Source organism: Seriola lalandi, unplaced genomic scaffold (genome assembly GCF_002814215.2).
Source record: "Seriola lalandi dorsalis isolate HSWRI2012SDOR001 ecotype SW California unplaced genomic scaffold, Sedor1 jcf7180002054425, whole genome shotgun sequence".
Classification (NCBI taxonomy): domain Eukaryota; kingdom Metazoa; phylum Chordata; class Actinopteri; order Carangiformes; family Carangidae; genus Seriola; species Seriola lalandi.
The window spans coordinates 4,083,521-4,102,797 of NW_019524978.1; the positions used below are offsets into that span (position 1 = coordinate 4,083,521).

The 19,277-nt window shown below is 43.0% G+C and overlaps 2 protein-coding genes across 2 annotated transcripts; both read right to left on the reverse strand.

Moving 5' to 3' along the window:
* Positions 1–452: 452 nt before the first annotated feature.
* Positions 453–6,797, reverse strand: mtcl3 (MTCL family member 3). Its single transcript, XM_023410573.2, has 11 exons — positions 6,722–6,797; positions 4,821–5,618; positions 4,363–4,587; positions 4,108–4,266; positions 3,434–3,505; positions 2,809–3,128; positions 2,459–2,618; positions 1,985–2,054; positions 1,235–1,781; positions 938–1,067; positions 453–787 (listed from the first exon to the last, which is right to left on the reverse strand). The coding sequence occupies exons 2-11, from the start codon at positions 5,556–5,558 to the stop codon at positions 677–679; spliced, it is 2,532 nt and encodes an 843-aa protein (XP_023266341.1). The 5' UTR covers positions 5,559–5,618; positions 6,722–6,797; the 3' UTR covers positions 453–676.
* Positions 6,798–12,437: 5,640 nt separating this feature from the next.
* elovl4a (ELOVL fatty acid elongase 4a) lies at positions 12,438–18,810 on the reverse strand. Its single transcript, XM_023410578.2, has 7 exons — positions 18,583–18,810; positions 17,516–17,598; positions 16,649–16,836; positions 16,299–16,379; positions 15,612–15,783; positions 14,866–14,993; positions 12,438–14,700 (listed from the first exon to the last, which is right to left on the reverse strand). Exons 2-7 carry the CDS (start codon positions 17,580–17,582, stop codon positions 14,377–14,379), a joined length of 960 nt encoding a protein of 319 aa, XP_023266346.1. The 5' UTR covers positions 17,583–17,598; positions 18,583–18,810; the 3' UTR covers positions 12,438–14,376.
* Positions 18,811–19,277: the final 467 nt, after the last annotated feature.

Consider the following 19,277-nt stretch of genomic DNA (forward strand, 5'->3'; position numbering starts at 1 on the left):
GCCATTCAAAACGTCACCTGATAAATAAACAAGAATATGGTGCACAAGCCACAAATACCTGCTTTTTAACTAGATATTTGTACCTGTTAGCAATATTACAGATTCTTAGCACTTGCAATGGTAACATTTTTAAATCTACTTAAAGGCCCTTCCCACTCACACAGGTGTTTTCAGTTATTGTGGCTCATTAGACATCAGATTGGGCAGATTGAAACTGGACTGAACTAATCACTAGTAAGAGTGAAAATAGTATAAACTAACAGGAAAGTGAGACAGATGTCAATCAAGCACAGTCGGTACACACCTACACAGTCCTGAGAAGCCTCTAATTTAGCACACTAAGTGAAAACACCTATCTGGGTGTGTAGGGCCTTTGAGACTGTAGCATTTAGAACTTAGATTGTCTGCAAAGAGCTCAGTACTCACATCCAATTTAACGACATACTCACCTAATACTCCACTGTCGCTGCACGGTGTTCCCTCTCCAGTAAACGCTGAAAGCATCTGAGTACATGTGTGGCTTGGGTCATACGTGGAAAATGATAATGTCCTGTACCTTGAGTGACCTTGTGACATGTGATGTGTTCAACATAACAGTACTGAAATTAATGAATAAGTCAAAAAATAAGAAAAATAAAAAATAACGAAAAACATAATATGATACTGGGTGTGTGCTTCACAGAACAAAGAACAGGGTGAAAAGGAATACCAATTTAAAGATGGTGGCATAAGAGAGTGAGGAAAACAGAACAAGAATGAGGATCAGCAAAATAATGGGCTGAAACATCTTGATGGATGACATAATGAAAAAGGGGGTAAGAGGAAGTGAGAGGCAGATTGATAAGTTAGATAAGCGTATATTAGACAAGACAAAAATCACTAATCATCAGTCATTGAAGTGTGGAGAATCCATTTGTATATTTTTGCATCAGCTTACAGACAGCGGCTCCTCTGCCTGTTTATCCTCCTGCTTGGGGACATCCAGCCGGTCTATGAAGGTCTGCAGCTCCTTCCTAAAGGCTTTCATCTGGGCGTTGATGCGATACAGCAGCTCATGCTCTCTGATCCTGGTGAGCACAGATAGAGAATGTTTGGTCTGAATTAATGATTTAATAATTCCAAAAATCATGCAAACTGTTTTCTCAAAACAGCGACAGTCCACTGCACTACAACTGATCACTTGAAATAACTGTAGTTACGAAGAAGGGTGGGCTGTTTTTGATTTCTTTATTACCTGCCACCTTCTTCATCCTCATCCAGCCTGGCAAACAGCTCTCCGTTGGTGACGTATACTCGGGCCTCAGCGATGATAGTGCTGGTGTCAGCGATGAGCCTGTCGATGGTCCGACCCAGCCTCTCCGCCTCTATGCGGATGTCTATCATCTGCTGTCGGTCCTTCAGGCTTCTGGCTAAAAAACGGCTGTCCACAGGTGAGTAAAGGGAGCGTGTCGGGGTGAGGCAGCGGATGTTCCTCACCTCATCTGAGTCACTTTCCCCTCCAATAGGGCCCTCGCGCTTGCGGTGGGGCGGGAGGAGGCGAGGGGAGGAAGCTGAGGCCGAGGGGGTGTCATCGTCCCGTCCTCCGTCGCTCTCTGCGTCACTGTCCCGCGGGCTGCCACGGATGCCCAGGTGGGAGGCCAGGTCATAGCGCTGCATGTTGGAGAGCAGCACTCGGTTCTCGTACTGGAGCTGCATGACTTTGCCGCTCAGTTCATTGATCTGCAGACGCGCTGCTTTCAGCTCCTCCTGGAGGGCCTCCACTTTAGCGGGGTCAGCTCCTCCTGGGGTTGAAACAAGGTAACAATGAAAAGTGGAACACTTCTGTAAATGAGACTTTAATGTGCAGATCCTGGAGGCTTAATGAAACTGATATATTAAGCTGAAAGAGAAGAGAAGAAGATACTCCTTGTTCTGCAGTGCAGTTGTACCATCTCCTGCAACGATGGCACATTGAAAGACAGTGGAAAATGAAAAACAAACCAACCTCCTCCATGTCTCGATCCAGCTTCATGGGATCCAGCCTTGTACTTCAGTTTATTGAGTTCATTTGTCACCTTAAGAAAAAAACTGAATGTTATTCCCATCTGTGTTTGGTATTGTGTGCATGTTTAGTTCACACACTTGTGTGAGGCTTAGATAACAGCTCGTTTTCATAAAAGGCCTGAAAGTCATTGATGATACTAACAATAGCAAAAGATTCACAGAAAAGAGGAGACACCTAAAAATGACATCTTACGTCACTGAAATTACAGCAGCATTGTGCTGCCTAATAATATCAGAAAGCCAGAAAGCTAGATAGCAGTCCCAGATGGAGAAACTAAAGTAAACTATTCCTGTACAATCATATTTAATGAAGCAATTAATGTATGTGCAGTTGTTTTGTCTTTGGATATTGACACCAATGCAATGGGCCTGTTGAGGAAATCCGGCCTTTTTTGAGTGCAACTAAACGACCTACCTTTTTGTTCTCTTCTTCCACATCTGCTAAATTCCTGCGAAGAAGTTCTGCCTCATCTTCCACCAGCTGAAGCTGCTGCCTCAGCTCTGACAGGGCCTCGCCCTGCTCCCTGCACTGTTGACCTCCAGTGCCAGAGCCGTCCACTCCTGCTGCCGCCATACTAGACGAGGAGGGTGAAACGCATTGATGACAGTCAAGTTTAGTTTTTTTGCCCCCTCTTTTCTTTTTTCCTTGTCACAAATGACAGATTTTATTCTCCCAAATGCTTTTCCTTTCCAAAACAACTGTGACTACATTTCAAACAAAAACTGTTTTAACCATCAAGAATCTGATGATTGAATTCACAGTACCTGTCCTCCCTCATGTCGTCCAGCTCTGCCTTCAGTCCCCTGTTCTCCACCTCCAGCTCCACAATCTTCCTCCCCAGGATATTCGCCTCCTCCTCCACCAGGCGCAAGCGGAGCTTCAGCTCTGATTCGCGAGTGGTTGGAGGCCCCCCAGCCTCACCTTTAGGCAGAGGGCTGTCCACGTCCCCGTAGAAGGAGCGGTACTTCTGCAGCTCCTGCTCCAGTCGGTCCTTTTCCTTGTCGATCTTTGCCATCTTCTTCCTCATCAAGATGGCTTCCTCCTTGATGAAGGCTAGTTGGCATTTCAGATCATCATTTTCTTCCTATGAACAGTGAAGAGAGTTTATTTATTTGCTGAAAAGAACATGGACAACACTAACAATGTAGTTTAAAAATTGACATTACTGAGAAATGTTTAATTGCCTCGTCATATATTGTAATGACCTGATGGTCATGTTTTTCTTTAATATTACCTTCACTCACTTCAAATTATGACTCTTTGATGTTTCATTCTGCATATTCCATGTTGTTTTTAATTTGGAAAGTGCATTGGAGAACAACTTTTATTATTAACCATCTCTGTTGTAGCTAATAGTTTTATAATCTAATAAGGTAAATGCTGACTCACCTCGACTGGGGTCTGTGGAGTCTTTCTCTCTGCTTTCTGTCCATCCTTACTTCCTTTTCTCTTCAGTGAGAGCTGCAGGAAAACAGTGGTTACATCAGCAGCAGCAGCAGCTCACTGTTTTCTCACTGAAGCCAGTGATATCATCCAGATTTATGGAACACTCAAGGCTCAGTAATGGAAAAACAGGACCGCTTGATGTCACCCTCAAGAACATTTCTGGTAAAATGTTCAAACTCAGATCATGGTGCTCTGAGTGTGAGTAAAAAAAACACCCACAAAACTAGTATTTGTAGATTATTGTTTGTGTGTAAGACTGAGCAACTCACAAATCATAAGTCATAAATCTGTTATGTTACTGTGCGGCGGGACGGTGGGAGCCGCTTCACTGACTCTGCTGGTGTAGTGGACACTGATTAACCAGCATTATTTATGGCTTTGGGAAATATTTTCTCTTTTAAACTAATTCGATTTTCCAACCGGACTGTATATATGCTGTATTCAATTTTAACTCTCTTAAGTCTTCACAAAAAATCATCTACAATAACACAGTAGCTTTCAAAAACACAGTTTAGAAAGAAACCTAACATTTGCAATGGTTCAGACAACTATTTACACTATCCAAGCACCCAGGCACGGAGAGGTGACACAAACCAGTGCACACCACCACCCCTCACCTCTTTGGCTTTCTCCAGCTCGTTCTGCAGGGCCTGCTTGGTGACCTCCACTTCTATCAGCTGCTGCCTCAGCTTCTCATTCTCCTCCTCTGTCTTTGTCCTCTTCTCCTCCACATTCTCCAGCTCATGGTGCAGACGCACAGACACATCCTTGGCCACCTGGGAGAGGGACGCAGACAGAAGGAGAGATAGAAGTTGTTATTTATCATGAATATAGAATACAACAGAATGATGCCCAGCCTTCCGCAGACTTACCTTCAGGTCTTGCTCCAGACTTCTGAGCAGCTCCCCATCCACCTGGCCACTTTCTGTGAACCGGAGCCTCTTCCTCTCGGCCTTCTTAAGTCGGTATTGGAGGATCCGGCAGTTCTTGTTGGCTCTCTCCAGCTCTCTGCGCATGTCCTGCAGCTGGCAGGCGTCCTCCTCATAGAAGGTGTCCCGCATCTCATCCATCTCTGCCCGCATCTCCTCGATTTCAGTCTAACAAAACACGGAGGATAATGAAAATAATTAAATCCCACCGTGGGGAAATTGGTCAGAGCCTTTTAAAAACACCCTGTTCGAAACAAAACCTGAAGCTATGTGCAGCAGTCATTGTGCAGCATGTATGCAAATACAACAGGTGCGACTATTGCGCACGCTCACATATGCAAGCTCTAATTAGTCTATAAGGAAATTGAATTGGTCAGACTTGTAATATGTAACCTGCTTACCTTAAGATCCTCGTTTTCATCCTCCAGCTTCTCTATCTCGTCCTGCAGTCTCTGGTCTGGCTGTGGAGCCGGCTGTGGACTGTCGGGCTCGGGGGACAGCTCCGGCTCTGAGGCGGGCGGAGACGCTGATTTCGCCTGCATCTTTGTCCCTTTCTTCCCCAAACTCTTATTCAAGTGAAACTGTATGAGCTCGGATTGCAAGCATCCCTCCTTCCAGAAACCAGGCCCGCAGCCTACTGTGCCTTTGGAGCTCTTCTTGTTGCCGCTCGTCGCCGCAACGGCCTCCCCTCCTCTCGGATTTTTGCTCCTCAGTTTGGGGGATTTGGATGCGCAGGGCTGGTCGGAGACGACGCGGTTAGGATCTGCTCTGGAGGGTGAGGGGGCATCGGCGGCAAGGCGGGGCGTGTCTTCTGGTGTCGCCGCCGCCGCGGGCCTGCTTTGGGTTGGGTTTTCAGCACCAGTAGCCTGGACAGCAGCCGCGCCTTTGGTGGCAGGAGCGCCTCCGGCCTGCCGCTCCCTGCCTGTGGAAACGGGAGAGTGACCTCGGCTGCTTCTCCCTCCCCCTCCTCCTCCACCACCTCCTCCCTGCTTTGACGTGATGAGCTTTGACGAGTTGCTGCCCTTCTGTGTAGCTTTAGATCCGCTGTCTTTGAGCCCAGCCGGAGACGACGACCGCTGCTGCTTTCGGCTGCTATTGTCTGGCTGCCGAGACGAGTCGGCAGAGGATGGGTTCATCATGGTGTCAAAGGCTCAGCTCATCCTCAGCAACATCCATACCCTTCACCAGTGTCCCTGTAGCTTGAAAACAATTGCTTTTTCAAACCTAAAGCCTATAAGAGATGGGTATGATCTCTCAATAATAAAAGGTTATCATCCAAAAAGTCCAAGTTTGTCACTTGGAATATAGCCTACTGAAAACAGATGGGGAATGGGCTGGTTATCCATAAAACATGGACTCCAGGAGGCGTCGCGCATTTTACATGGAGCTTTTTGGGTAATTAGGCTAGTGGGAGTGGAAAGCACCCACAGACAGGTAGGGCTACGTGATTATGCAGTCGGCCATCCAGAACCTGTTTGATGAGATGTGTTTGAGATCAGCTGCAGCTCGGGCAATTAGACAATCCACATTAGTGTCATGTGCGCTGCCCAGAGGGCAATGGACTAGAGAGAGAGAGAGAGAGAGAGAGAGCGAGAGGGAGAGAGAGAGAGAGAGGGAGAGAAGCCAATGTCGGTGGCTGTATAACCTGAAGCAGCAGCCAGCCAATTAAACCGCGCTGCTTGTACCGTTGACAGTGAGCAGGTTCTGAGTGGCCTCTGATCTGATCTTCCACCTGCCCAGTAGAGACAAAGGATGATCCAGTCTCTTGATACTAGATGAGCCACTTCCAGGATTATAAGAGTAGTGAGAGAGCCGCTTCCTGTCAGCCATCATCTAACTCCTCATTTCCAACAAGCCCGATGACTCATTGTGGATGGAGGCAGGTTGCATCCATAAAAGTGTCCGAAGCGACGGGCAAAACATTTCTTTGACCTACTGCACAGGTGGCACAGTTTATTTATTCTCTCTTTTGTCTCTTTGGTTTGAATCGCGGAGAATCGACAGCCACACTCTCTCACTCTGTGCTGATTCAATGGAGAATTTTAAAATAGACTAAACAAGGAAACAGCTCAGTGTGGACTCCTTTACTGCCCGGAGTGTTTTCTGGCTACATATAAACAACAAGAAGCAGCAACAGTAAATCAACCCACCTTGAAGGCCTGACAGTAGAGAACAGAATGTGGACCACAGTCTCTCGTTTGTCCTTCGCACCGGTTACACTTGTCACATTAACTGAAAACAAACGCCTGTGTGCTAAGGAAAAAGGGATTATCACCTGGAAAGCTTCAAATGAATTTCTTACCTTTGCTGGCTGTTTTTGTCGGATGCTGAAGGGTGGTGGTGATGGGGAGGCAGAAGGGATGCTGACTCTAGCGCCTCCCGACCACCAAGCAACCTGTTTCAATATTCATGACATTACATCATCGCCAGGGAGGGAGGGACGGGGCTGCACGGAAACGAAGCTGCGCGCAGCAGGCTGCTCTCATTGGAAGAAGACAGGATGCACTCTGTCCTCTCTCTCTCTCTAACTCTCTCTCTCTTTCTCTAACGCTCTCTCTCTCTCTCTCTCTCTCTCTCTCTAACTCTAACTCTAACTCTAACTCTCTCTCTCTCTAACTCTCTCTCTCTCAACAGTGATTGGATGTAGCCATTGCTACTTTAAGCTCACCTTGTATTCAGCCATTTGAACTGACCTTGAGTATTTGGACTTGAATTGAACACTACAGAGAATGGGACTGTTCCAATACTTTATAATAAGCAGTTCTTACCATTGGCACATGCATGCCCATGCACTTCATGCCAGGAAGACAATATGGCTGAGACCATGTCTAATGACCATTATTCAACAGCTGTCATTGAACCAGAGAAAGTGCAGCATATTTGTCAAGAGATTTTCAGCTCATAGAGGAAGTACAGTTACTTACAGTAGCTTTCGTCCCCATCTAAAGTTTACAATAATGCATGGCCCTGTGCTAGACTTCCTGCTTGTCTTTGTTTTAACACACCGTAAGAGGCTATTCAGATATTTGACAAACTCAAATCAAGCACACATTAAAAGGCTGAAATGTGGCATGTTATTTGCTCATATTTGGACAATTATTTGACTTTGGTTCAATCATCAGAAATGACTCATCCTTTTGTGGCTTGGATTTCAGTGAAATATGCAGTGTGGTCACAGAGGTTCTTGCTTGAAAGCTGCATGGCTCTGCTTCAAAACATTGAAAAGGTTGGTAGCTCCAGTATTATTGTTGCTTGGCCAGCGCCATCTTTCTCCCTCGCACACACAGCCCCAAACTGAAGCAGCTGGAGCACAAAATTCTCCCACAAATGCCCCAAAAACATTTGTCAAACAATTTAGTGTCTGGAGAGGGAAGAATAGGCCTCACAGCGCTTAATGTTGTCAGGGGATAAATACATTTCATTTGGAGTTCTGCCTGCTAACTAATTTCTCCCAGAATTTGTTTGAATCTGTGTCTGTTGTCAGGAAATTGAAATGTGAAATTAGAAAGGATTTGGTGTGAAAACAGGTTCATGTGTGTGTGTGTGTGTGTGTGTGTGTGTGTGCGCGTGCGTGTGTTTCCATTGGAACTAGTTACTGAGGATCATTTATTCTGTTTGGAAACTGGCCCCGATTCTACTGGGCTCTTCATAAAGTCAAGGCATCTTTGATTGCATTATATTGCACAGGGCCAGAACCATCTGACCAGTCATTTGGAGTTTAAAATTTTTGGCCCTTCTCCAGTAGCTCATAACACACACACACACACACACACACACACACACACACACACACACACACACACACAGAGTATCTGAAGTGGTTCAGAAGATACACCCCGCAAAGAAGGTGGACTGATGTTGTATGCATCATCCCTGTGTGAGTAAAATAACAAGTAAGTTTGCAGGAAGTCCTGTGGATTTGCTCTGCTCTAAAAGTTTTATGGCAGGGATTTTGGCTTCTAGACTTCAGTAACCACAGCTCTTAGGCTCATACCTCTGTGCAATACATTTGCTTCTGTCACAACAGGCTCTTACAACACTATGTCTTGATCCGTTCAGAAATAAGGCTATTGTAATCACAGTTTAATTGCCAGACAAGATGTAGCAGGGCCAAACAGCCTGCTTTGGGCAATAATGATGATCCATTTTCTCTGAATAGGATAACAGATGTCTGGATCTTGCACTCCCTTTCACTGACAGACACACACACACACACACACACACACACACACACACATTCATCACTTCCCCCACCTATTCTCTCTTTCTGCCCCAGGACTATTCAATCATTGGCTTGCATTTAAGTGACAGATGTCTGCATTATGGAGGCTCCCATGTGCCTGACAAAATGACTGATTCTGCTTTGTCTAAAGTAAAACAAAAGGTGATGTTTGACTGAAAAAGTGTCCCAGGAAAAATTCAACTTTCTTCATCTCTGGGAAATATTAAATCACCACATAGTAAATATATGTAATAGTTGGAAATTTTACATTTTTTTTTGTTTATAGTGTTAATCACTTTGGATGAGAAAGTTCAATGTCATTCTTACTGGACTGAATCACCATCCTGACTGTTTGTTCAAATACTTTCTGCAGTAGTTAACCCATCAGGAGCTATGACTGTTTAAGACTCAGCATGAGCCTGAGTGACTTGTTAAGATGGACATTTTCTGCAGTGATGATGTCACTATTGTGTGTTTTCTTTTTCTTATTTGTCCATATTCTTGCATAGTAAATCTGCTTTTCACTTCCCAGTTCTACATCCCACACCACGCACTGGTGAGAGCACAAGAGTATAGCTACGAGGACAGGCTATGAGGGAGTGAGAGAGAGAGAGAGAGAGAGCGAGAGTGGCCCAGATGAACACTTGTCTAAAAATAACACCCTCATTCATTTCACACACACACGAGTCTCTCTCTAATTCTCACGTTCTCTATTATTCACGAACACCCATACCCCGGATCATCACAGTAACATTATGTGTAGACGGGGATCCCGGGTGGCGTATTTGTCAGTGTTGAACATTATCAGGAACAATCTGCTGTGTCATGCTGTAGTTTCTGTGTTGGGTTCCATATTTTTAGATGGCAATGTTTAGTGTCGCTTAACATGCCATATGTGACATTTTTGCCTCAATTAATCCTTTTTACATATACATTAGCATAACAACTATGAATTGGTGTGACTGTGACCAAAGTGGCTAAACTATACAATAGATTTTGTCTTATAATACAGTCAAAGAAATATAATGTAAAGAAATACAAGAAGTGCATAAGAAGAGGCATATATAGTAAATTTCATTATTTCATCATTTATTACTGATCGTTCCTGAAGTGATCACATGCTATGGAGGAGATAATAAAAAATCATCATTCTTTATTCATATCCTGACAGGTAACTAGTGAAGGGCTGTGTGAAGCCAGTGCCTCATTGGTGCAGTACGTTTCTCCCATGAGACATTTAAAAGCACGCTTGTCTCTGGCCTCAGTTGTTGTGCTCCAGATATCAAGTGAGCCTCTGACAGGCAGGAAAATTGTTACTTTGCTGTGAAATCCACAGGGGATTTGACTGAAGGAGGCGGTTCTGCACAGATACAGACACATATTCAAACTGACATATAGTATAGATGCTGAGGTAATCATCTTAGTGCTGGCAGCGGTGTATTGTATTCCTTACACAAACATATGTACATTCTGTATGTCTGGCTGTGACTTTCTATTTAGTCTTTATCCTCTTCTCATGTGGTGTGTGGAGATACAGAAAAGAGGAAGGTCATTTCGTTTCTAATCAACGCTGACGTTTGAATGAAAGCATTAGACATGAATCTGAAAAGCTACACATTAATGAGATTACACTAATTAGAGTTAACACCAACACAAAACACATCAACTGGCATTCTTACGCTACAAAGCTAAGGATGATGAGCAGAAATCTGCCACGTTGTCTATTATAAAAGACATATAAGGGCTTATTGTTTAAAAAGAGCTGCAAGGCATTTGAGTGCCAATGAAAAATCGAAACGTTTGGCCAAAATGTCAGACATGTTTTTGAGATTTATACAGAATACCAACTGTATTCTGCTGCAGATGTTTGAGTTTTATTTTACAGCTTGCAATTCATCAGCAGCAGTAAATCATTTGTCCTGCAGACACCTCCCTCTCAGAGCCTTTCTGCTCTAGACATGCGTCTGTCCACCAGAGGAGACAGTGAGGAGAGGGGTGAGACAGTTGTAAGGATATGGGGCCACCTTCCAAGAGAAAGGTTGTTGATGATGTTACGGTATTCTGTTACCGAGTTGTGAAATTATTGCCCTGGGTTGAGGAATAACACAAACATCATCCATGTAATACCCCTCAGCTGGTGGATGCCTCCCACTCATAAACTCTGCGGGGGGATTGCACACACACACACACACACACACACACACAAATGTGTTTCTCAATCGGTCCACCTATTACACAAGCAAACACACACACATAATTGAAACCTCTACACACTAATCCACCCACTCATACATTCACATAGACACACACACACACATAAGCACTAAAGCCCTGTTTAATAGTTTATTGCGCTTCTGCTGTTTCCCACATGGACCCCAGCTGATTCAAGACGAAGAAGAGGCAGGGGGAGGGGGATGAGTGAGTGGGGGTGGGAGGGGTTTGGGAGGATGACGGGGTATGGGGGTCAGACAGCTGCTGTGTACAGTTACCATGGAAACCTTTGTCTGAACTCGTTAAAATGGGAAGAGAATTCGACAGGGATGAGTAGTGCTATAGATTCAGTTTTGAGAGGTTTTCTTTTTGCATACCAAACAGGTTTCCAGAGATTTACCTTTGGAACAGTTTTTCTTTTGTGTGTGTATCAGACAAGCAACATGTGACAGACATGACCCCACCCTGTACTGGAACCACCCCTCATACTCCTGCACTCTTCCCTTTGGTGCTTATTTGCTATACAAATAGTCTGAAGTGGATTTAAAAATGTAACATTGATATTGTTAGTTTAGCACTTTTGATAGGCTGACGAAAATGGTGAATTGTAAAGCATAAAAATGAGGTTGAATTGCAACAATACTATGAAAATTTCACACCTAAATCTGTAATTATTCCGATTTTTTAAAGTAGCAATACCACAATGTAAAAAAACTCTCCAATACAAGTAAAAATCCCTTATTTAGGACAAAGTATAGTTGTACGTAACTCTTAGCTAAATGTACTTCAAGTATCAAAAGTAAAAGCTCTAATTATGCGAAATGTCCCTTTTCAGAGTACTGAAATATTATATATGTGTTGTGTTATTTGATTATTACTGCTTGTGTATTAACATGTGAGCAGTGCTTTATAGTTGGTCAAGCTCATTCGAATAACTCTGTATGTACTGAGGTGTTTAATCTATGACAATACATCATGTCATATTGATTGAACATATTCCAGGTATTTTCCAGATAAATGTTGTGGAGTGAAAAGTATAATATTTCCATGTCAGAGTCCAAGTATAAAGTAGCAGAAAAGAAAAACTCAATTAAATTTCTTTTAACTGACTTGGAGCGTTTGAGTAATTATACTTAGTTACTTTCCAACACTGGGTTTCACCCCATTTTACAGATAATGAAAGGCAAAGAAACAGCGTGCGAAGGCCGCCTCATACTTGGCAGTGCCAGGGGGAAATGAGTTTTGATATCAACACAATACCAAACTGATAACCAGGAACTGACCCGAAAACTTCACAGATGTCCATTAAAACCTTTGGATGATAATATTGTTCTCTTTATGTTATAAACCTTGATGAAGCTCTTGAGAAGAGGTCATTTCCATAACTACAGTGTACGGTTCAAATCGTTTGAAACACAGTGAGCTTACTGTATAATAATTACTGTATAATAATAACCACTATGCTCATTTACTAAAATGAGACCATGTTGCCCTCTAGTGTTGGAAACCTACTCTGCACTTCTGTTATCAATAGTGGTCAAGCCACAAATGTCATTCATGTAAAAACACAGTCTTGATCCACAGAGAATGTAAAATAATTTATATCCTTGTTAAGGAGTCATGACATTTATTACAGTATGAAGTATGAAGTTAAATCAAGTGAAAAAGGCAGCCAACATTTGAACAGGCATACAGTTTAATTTAATTTGAAGAGAGTTCGAAGTTATGATACTTAAAAAAAAAAAACAACTCACACACAGAAGCAATGTGGGCGTAGAAATGTCCAAGCTTACAAGCTGGGAACATTCCCAAATGCGCATTGTACAAAATATCACAATGTAATATGTACAACACAAAAAGAACACAAATACACAGACGAGCACTCTCAGCTAGATGGAAACTGGTATTTACATAAAATAAATAGAACAAACCAATAAATAACATCAAAATGCATTGGTTGATGGATGACATAAAGCTGGATTTGCTGATATAGAGCCGACCATTGATTTATACTCTATATACTACAAGCAGAGCAAAGTTATTCTTCATAGTGGTATAACATACACAGTCACTATAGAGGTTCACCAGCTCTTTTTGTAAAGAATTCATAACCATCTCTAATCTTTTTCAATGCAAATTTTTCCCCTGATAAATTTACAATCAAGCCAGCTCAGGAAATGGATCGAGCCAGAGAACTTAGACACAAAAAAGATATTTGATTGAATATTGGAAGAAAATAGGTTTTGTTAACTTATAATCAAAACTGGCTATAAGCTTGTTCTGAATTCTCCGCAAATACAAAGGGAACCCAGATTCCCACACACCGCTTCTTTGTTCGGCACACAACATTTTCACCAGCGAGTAAGACAAACGACGACATCAGAGAGGATATAAAAAGACAGGTAAACATCTGCAAAGACAAAACTCCACCAGCTTCTCTGTCAAAAGTGGGAGACATTGAGATAATCATCAGATTCATCATTTCTCTGGATAGTATTCATTATATTTCATCACATTACATACAAGTAGGTATATATAAAAGGGGTTATGCTTGCATACAGAAATAGAAAATCTAAATCTTAACCTACTGTGAGCAACAGTTGATGATTATTCCATTTTTAAACAGCGATGAAACAACCTCATCCCGGCCTCAAAGGGTTAGAAATCTATTTTTTCTTTTTCTATGTACATCTTACCTCTGGACACCGATTTATTTTCCTTCTTTAGAATGTAACTGTGCGCTAATGGATGACAGCTCAAAAGTGAGAGTCCTTGACTCTGAATAAATAATAAAAAGAAATGTTCACAAATAAGTGGATAACTGCAGAGGTGTCAGTAGACATGTACTGTAAACTTAAATCTCTTTTATGTAACATCAATAACAGCTTGAAGGAGATGCGGACAAATATGACATGATACTGTACATTATCATCTGTTTTATATCAGTAAAAGTGAACAACAAAAAATAATGAGCTCAAATATAAACTGACATGTTTGTGCATGTGTTATGATGTGTATTCCTGTCTCAGTACAGCAGTGATCTCTAATAATGATGGTACATAATCTTTTTCAAGCAGCTCAGGAGCATTGAGTGTGGCGTTCCCAGCATGCCATACGGGCCTGCTAAACTCTGTGTTTGATGTTTCCTTTTCAGGCTTGCTTTTTAGTCGCTGGAAGTCGCTCTTTTTGAGCCATGTCTTCAGTACTCGGCACCACAATAAAGAGAAGGAATACTAAGTTCTATCCCGTACCAGACACTACTGTATTTTGGGTTATTTGTGATAACGGTCAGCTTAGGCACGACCTTTGACACCTCTCACTAACACAACGATCCTCTCTCAACATAGGCCTGTCTCAGATTGTATCTACAACACTCAGATCATGGCTTAAATAAACACATCACACCTTAACATATCCATTCATCTATATTGTCCTCAAATTAAGTCTTTCATGTTTTTAGCACTAGCAACTGAGAACCCAAAGCAAGGCCCTACCTCACCTCAACCTCTCTCACTCCTCTTCCTCTAATCTCTTTTAGCTCTTCCTTTCCTCTTTCTCCTCCCAGAGTTCTCCTGGGGCTTCTCCTCTTTGCTCCCCATCGCCACTGCTCCATTGGCTGCCTTGCTGAGCCCATTGAGGGTCCCGTTAGAGAGGGCCTTGCCTGCTTTGGAGGAGGAGGAGGCGTCGCGTCTGGGCTGCTGCCGGCGGTAGGTCTGGTAGTAGAAGTTGCCGAAGAGGATGATGAAGGTGATGGCGTAGCAGATGAGGGAGTAGTGCATCCAGTGAGGGAAGTCGCAGTTGACGTAGAGGGACAGGGCCGTGTGGCCGATGGTGACGTGGAACTGAATCTGAGACACGCAGAGAGAAAGTCACATTATGGATCTTTCCATCGTGGTTTCACAGCTTTTCAAGCTCGTGACAGATTCATTACTTCAGTAAGATTAACCTTCCACAGTGTGTTACTGTAAATGTATATACGTGATGGAAAGTTAGCCACAGTGGAAAGGTCTTACCATCTGGATGATGGTCAGATACTTCTTCCACCACAGATACTTTTGGATCTTAGGTCCGCAGGAGGCCAGGCCATAATACAGATACATCAAGACATGGATCATTGCATTCATGTGTGCACCAAAGAATGCTGCAAATACAAGAAAATAAAACCAAAGATTAATATTGTCATGCCAACTGTAAAGCTAGAACACACAAATCTCACAAGTCTCAAATCTGTTTGCTCTGAACCTCTTATTCTACTTTTTCCATTAAAAAAACAATAATTCGTAGACATGGCTGGAGGGATGGAAATGTCGGTCAGTGGGCCACCGCTTTGTTCAAGAGGATAAATCCTAATGACTTTTTAACTGGCATCAATGTCTTTACAAAATGTAGCGATGTCCCAACTTTTCATCTAGCATCATCACCAGGTCAAAATCATTCAATTTTGACCAATATCTATAATACTATACTATATTAATTATATTAATATTTATGAACAAATACCTGCTAAATTAATGACACGTCAGCATCAGCTGCAATTTGTGTTTAGTGAAAATTAGTGAAACATGCTAACATGCTAACATTACTACAACTTATGATGCACTTTGGAAAATTGTGTGAATTACAGTAGGCCTATATGTAGGTGATTAGTATTTAATTGGCTGGGAGAATTTTGATTTCAAGATTTTATAATATAGCATTTTATAGACAGCAATAAGCACAAAGCATGGTCTTGACATTCACTGTAGCACAAGCTACTCACACTGTCCCCCTGCCACCCATTTGATGCCGATCCACCAGAGCGTGAACATGGTGCAGTGGTGGTAGACATGCAGGAAGGTAACCTGGTTGAATTTTTTCCTCAGGATAAAAAACACTGTGTCCAGGTACTCGATGCCTTTAGAGATGAAATACCACCACAGAGCTCCCGCCACCTGTCTCAGACAGGACATGAGAAACATGTTAAAGGAGGAGGCAGGAAATAGACACAAACAGGGAAACACAGACAGTTAGAGGAGAGCAGTACTTCATTTGGACTCAATCTAATATAAAGTTGTATCGATTAAACTGAATTCCACACATATTTGCATTTCCTTCATCTAATCTATTCTGCAACATCAAAAGCTCAGGGTCACCTGAGACCAAATGACTCTGTGGTGTGGAACTACGTCATGGAGCAACAGGAAGGAAGGTGTAACTGAACACCCTCCACGAACCCTCCTCCAGCTCGCTGTGTTTCTGATAACAGGACCAGGGTCCAAACGAGTGGAGGGTGATCGTGTTTCTAAAACCACTGAGTGAAACCACAGTGAAGCTTCACTGGCACACTGACAAGGAGTTTCTTATTCATCTGGGTACAGTAGAGCTCTACAGTGAAGTAAGATCACCATCTGTCTGTGAAACATGTTAGTGGAGTTAGGTGCGAGTGTCAGCAGCTCCAAACACTCACCCTGACTTCATTGGGGTCGTCCGAATAGTCCACCGGTTGACAAATGTAACTGTAGCTTGCGGCCCGTGCTGCCACAAACAGCTAGAGGACAAGAGAACGTCTCTATTGAGTGATTGATATAAATGAACAAAGGCAGAGACACAGAGTGAGAGGAGACACAGAGGGGAAGAGAGGTGGAGTGCAGGCAGAAGGCTGAATACACTGTAATAAGTTTAGTCTAAACCCAGGGGGTGAAACTGCGACTGTAACATATTCAGCTGGGCGGATAGTTGCGGTTGGGATAAGATTGACTATACTACTATTTCACACATGCAGCGGGACACACAGCTTATTCCCTAACTACAACTAACCTCTTTAAAGATGAAGAAGTTGAGGAAGACCATGCTGAAGTTGTAGACAATGAGGGTTTTGCGGAGCTGGAAGGGCTCTCTGTTCTTCATGTATTTGGGCCCCAGCCAGAGGAAGAGCAGGTAGGAGGTGCTGATGGCCAGTGTGGGCAGGGGGTTGTCCATCAGAGGCCATTTCTCCACTCGCTTGTCTGTGGAAAACATGTTCTCATAGCGTTACATAACTATTCTTAATGTTTGTATTATATTGCCACAGTGTGGGTTCAGTGCCAGTTTATTTTAAGAGGAGAGCAGGTCAAGCAAGTGTGGAGCAGGAATGCAGATGATGTATTTTGTCCCAAGGTGACCTGTCTGGAGGGCAGTTTGATGCATGTGATACTCTTAAATGTGAATGTCAATTATAGTTCTCCAGTACAGTATTGTTTATTGTCTAGTGCAGTCATCCCCACAGCAGTCTTCATTCATTCACCTTCTGATTCCAGCTCAGTTAAGGCAGAGGTACAGATGAAGGAGAACGACAGGACAAAACACCAATTTAAAAAATCAATATATTGCAATATATTTGAAGTCACTTTATGAGCAGGCACACACACACACACACACACACACACACACACACACAGACACAAATATATTCTTCAACTATATGGTGCAACTTTGACTCATCCTATCATAAATTCCCACTGAAGCACCATCCTTTACTGACTCATTCTATACTGACGCATTACAGACAACATACCTGTAGATGTATATATGCTGTTTACAAGTGCACACATGAAAATGTGTTTGGTCACTTGTAAAGCAACATATTTGTAAAAGAGATTTCTTACACTGACTCTGACACAGACAGGAAAAAAACAAGAATATTACCTGCAATAGTTAGGGTCCATTTGTAGAACTCTATGGTGTCATTTATTAAATGTGTGACAATCTCCATGGCTGTGGCTGTGGAGCTGAAATCAAAAAGAGAGATGTGAAAACAGAGGCCTTTCAAATATCAGCTTTTGATGGATAAAACTGATTCCACTGAGTCAGAGTGGTGCCATCCTCCAAGAGATCAATAATTCATAATGTAACTCTAACTGTGCTTTTCTCTTTAAATTGGAATATAATAATAATTTCATTTTGTAAATTATTATGAAATAATTCAACCTTAAATACTGTGAATCGTTAAAGGAAGCAGGAGGCCGGCTCTAAGCCTACAGGAGTGTGTGTACCCATGAGGCCCTGATAGATGGGCTATAGGTTTCATTGCGCACAAAGGCTGGGAGCACCAGCCGGCAGAGCGCATGTGTCAGCAGATTTTTGGCTTCAGCGCGACCACCGGCCGACCTGGCGTTGGCACTTAATAATGAGAGGGATTGCCTCGTGTCCCACTTTTACATTGAAATGGGCCATCTCCTATAGAGCCAGACTGACGCATCGGCTGATAAGTAGCGGAGAGCTCGGTCAGACACACAGTGATTCAATGATCCTAAAAAGATGACGCCCCCCCCCCACCCCCCACCCCTCTCCCTCTCTCCATCTCCAGCCTGAAGCGGATCAAGCGCTGCTGCAGCATCTGCCATAGCCCTGCACGCGCTCTCCGTACCTATAACCTGCTCTGAGAATAAACCATTCAGAACAGATTAAAATACACATTTAAAATGATGTTGTATATTTAGAGGCTTGGCCTAATATATGTATAATTCAAGCTTTTCACCGTATAACATTTCTGCATTCTGCGGCATGCAGTCCGGCCTTCAAGTAGGCTGCATGCAGTCCTATAACCAATATGATTTTTCAGAACCTCTGAGCTGTTTCCATCTTAGATAAACAAGACGATTACTGTCCACAACAGAGTCGAAATCAAGGCTGCACACAGCAAACACACAGCAGACCATCATACATTGGTCTCGCCCTCTGCTCCGTGCGAATGAAGATGCTTGTTACCTTACCGTGCCGGTGCTTAAAAAAATCCCTCTTTTATGACATTTACTGCGAGGCCATGAAGTGTGCGTTACTCCGCCTTGTAATCAGCTGGTCGCGTTTTCTATGATCTGATTAATTGTTTCGTGTCCACAGTGAAATAAACGGGCTGTTGAGTAGCCTATACGGCGATGGCATGAATTTCCCGTTCAAAGACCTCACTAGCCTCCGCTGCGCGTCCGCTTCAATGATTTTCTCCTCCGATCTCCACAGCACCAGCGTCAAGACGGCCAGAATTCACAATCCACTTCCGGTGAGACTTTCACAATAAAACGTCGACAGTTTTTTTTTTTTTTTATGTCCTTAGGGTAAAATGTGAAAATATCCTAGAAAATGTTGAATTTCACAGCTACATAATCATAGCCTTCATAATGTAGCCTATATGTTTTGTATTTTTAGTTGCACTTCACGCTTTTATTTGAAATGTTTATTACTGTATATCCTGTCTGATGCTGACTGTCTCTGTGCAGCTTGATGCAGCTCCACTCCTGTAGGTGCCACTTGTCGGGAAAGATGGAAAGATGCTATGCGCATGCGTACAAATGGAGACAGCAGCTGCAGCAGCAGGTCTACATCAGTTTCGTCAAGTCAGCAGGACGCAACCAGAGTAAGACGGAAAAAGCAGTGGCTTTACCTTCAAAATTAAACTGTCTAACTTTGTCGA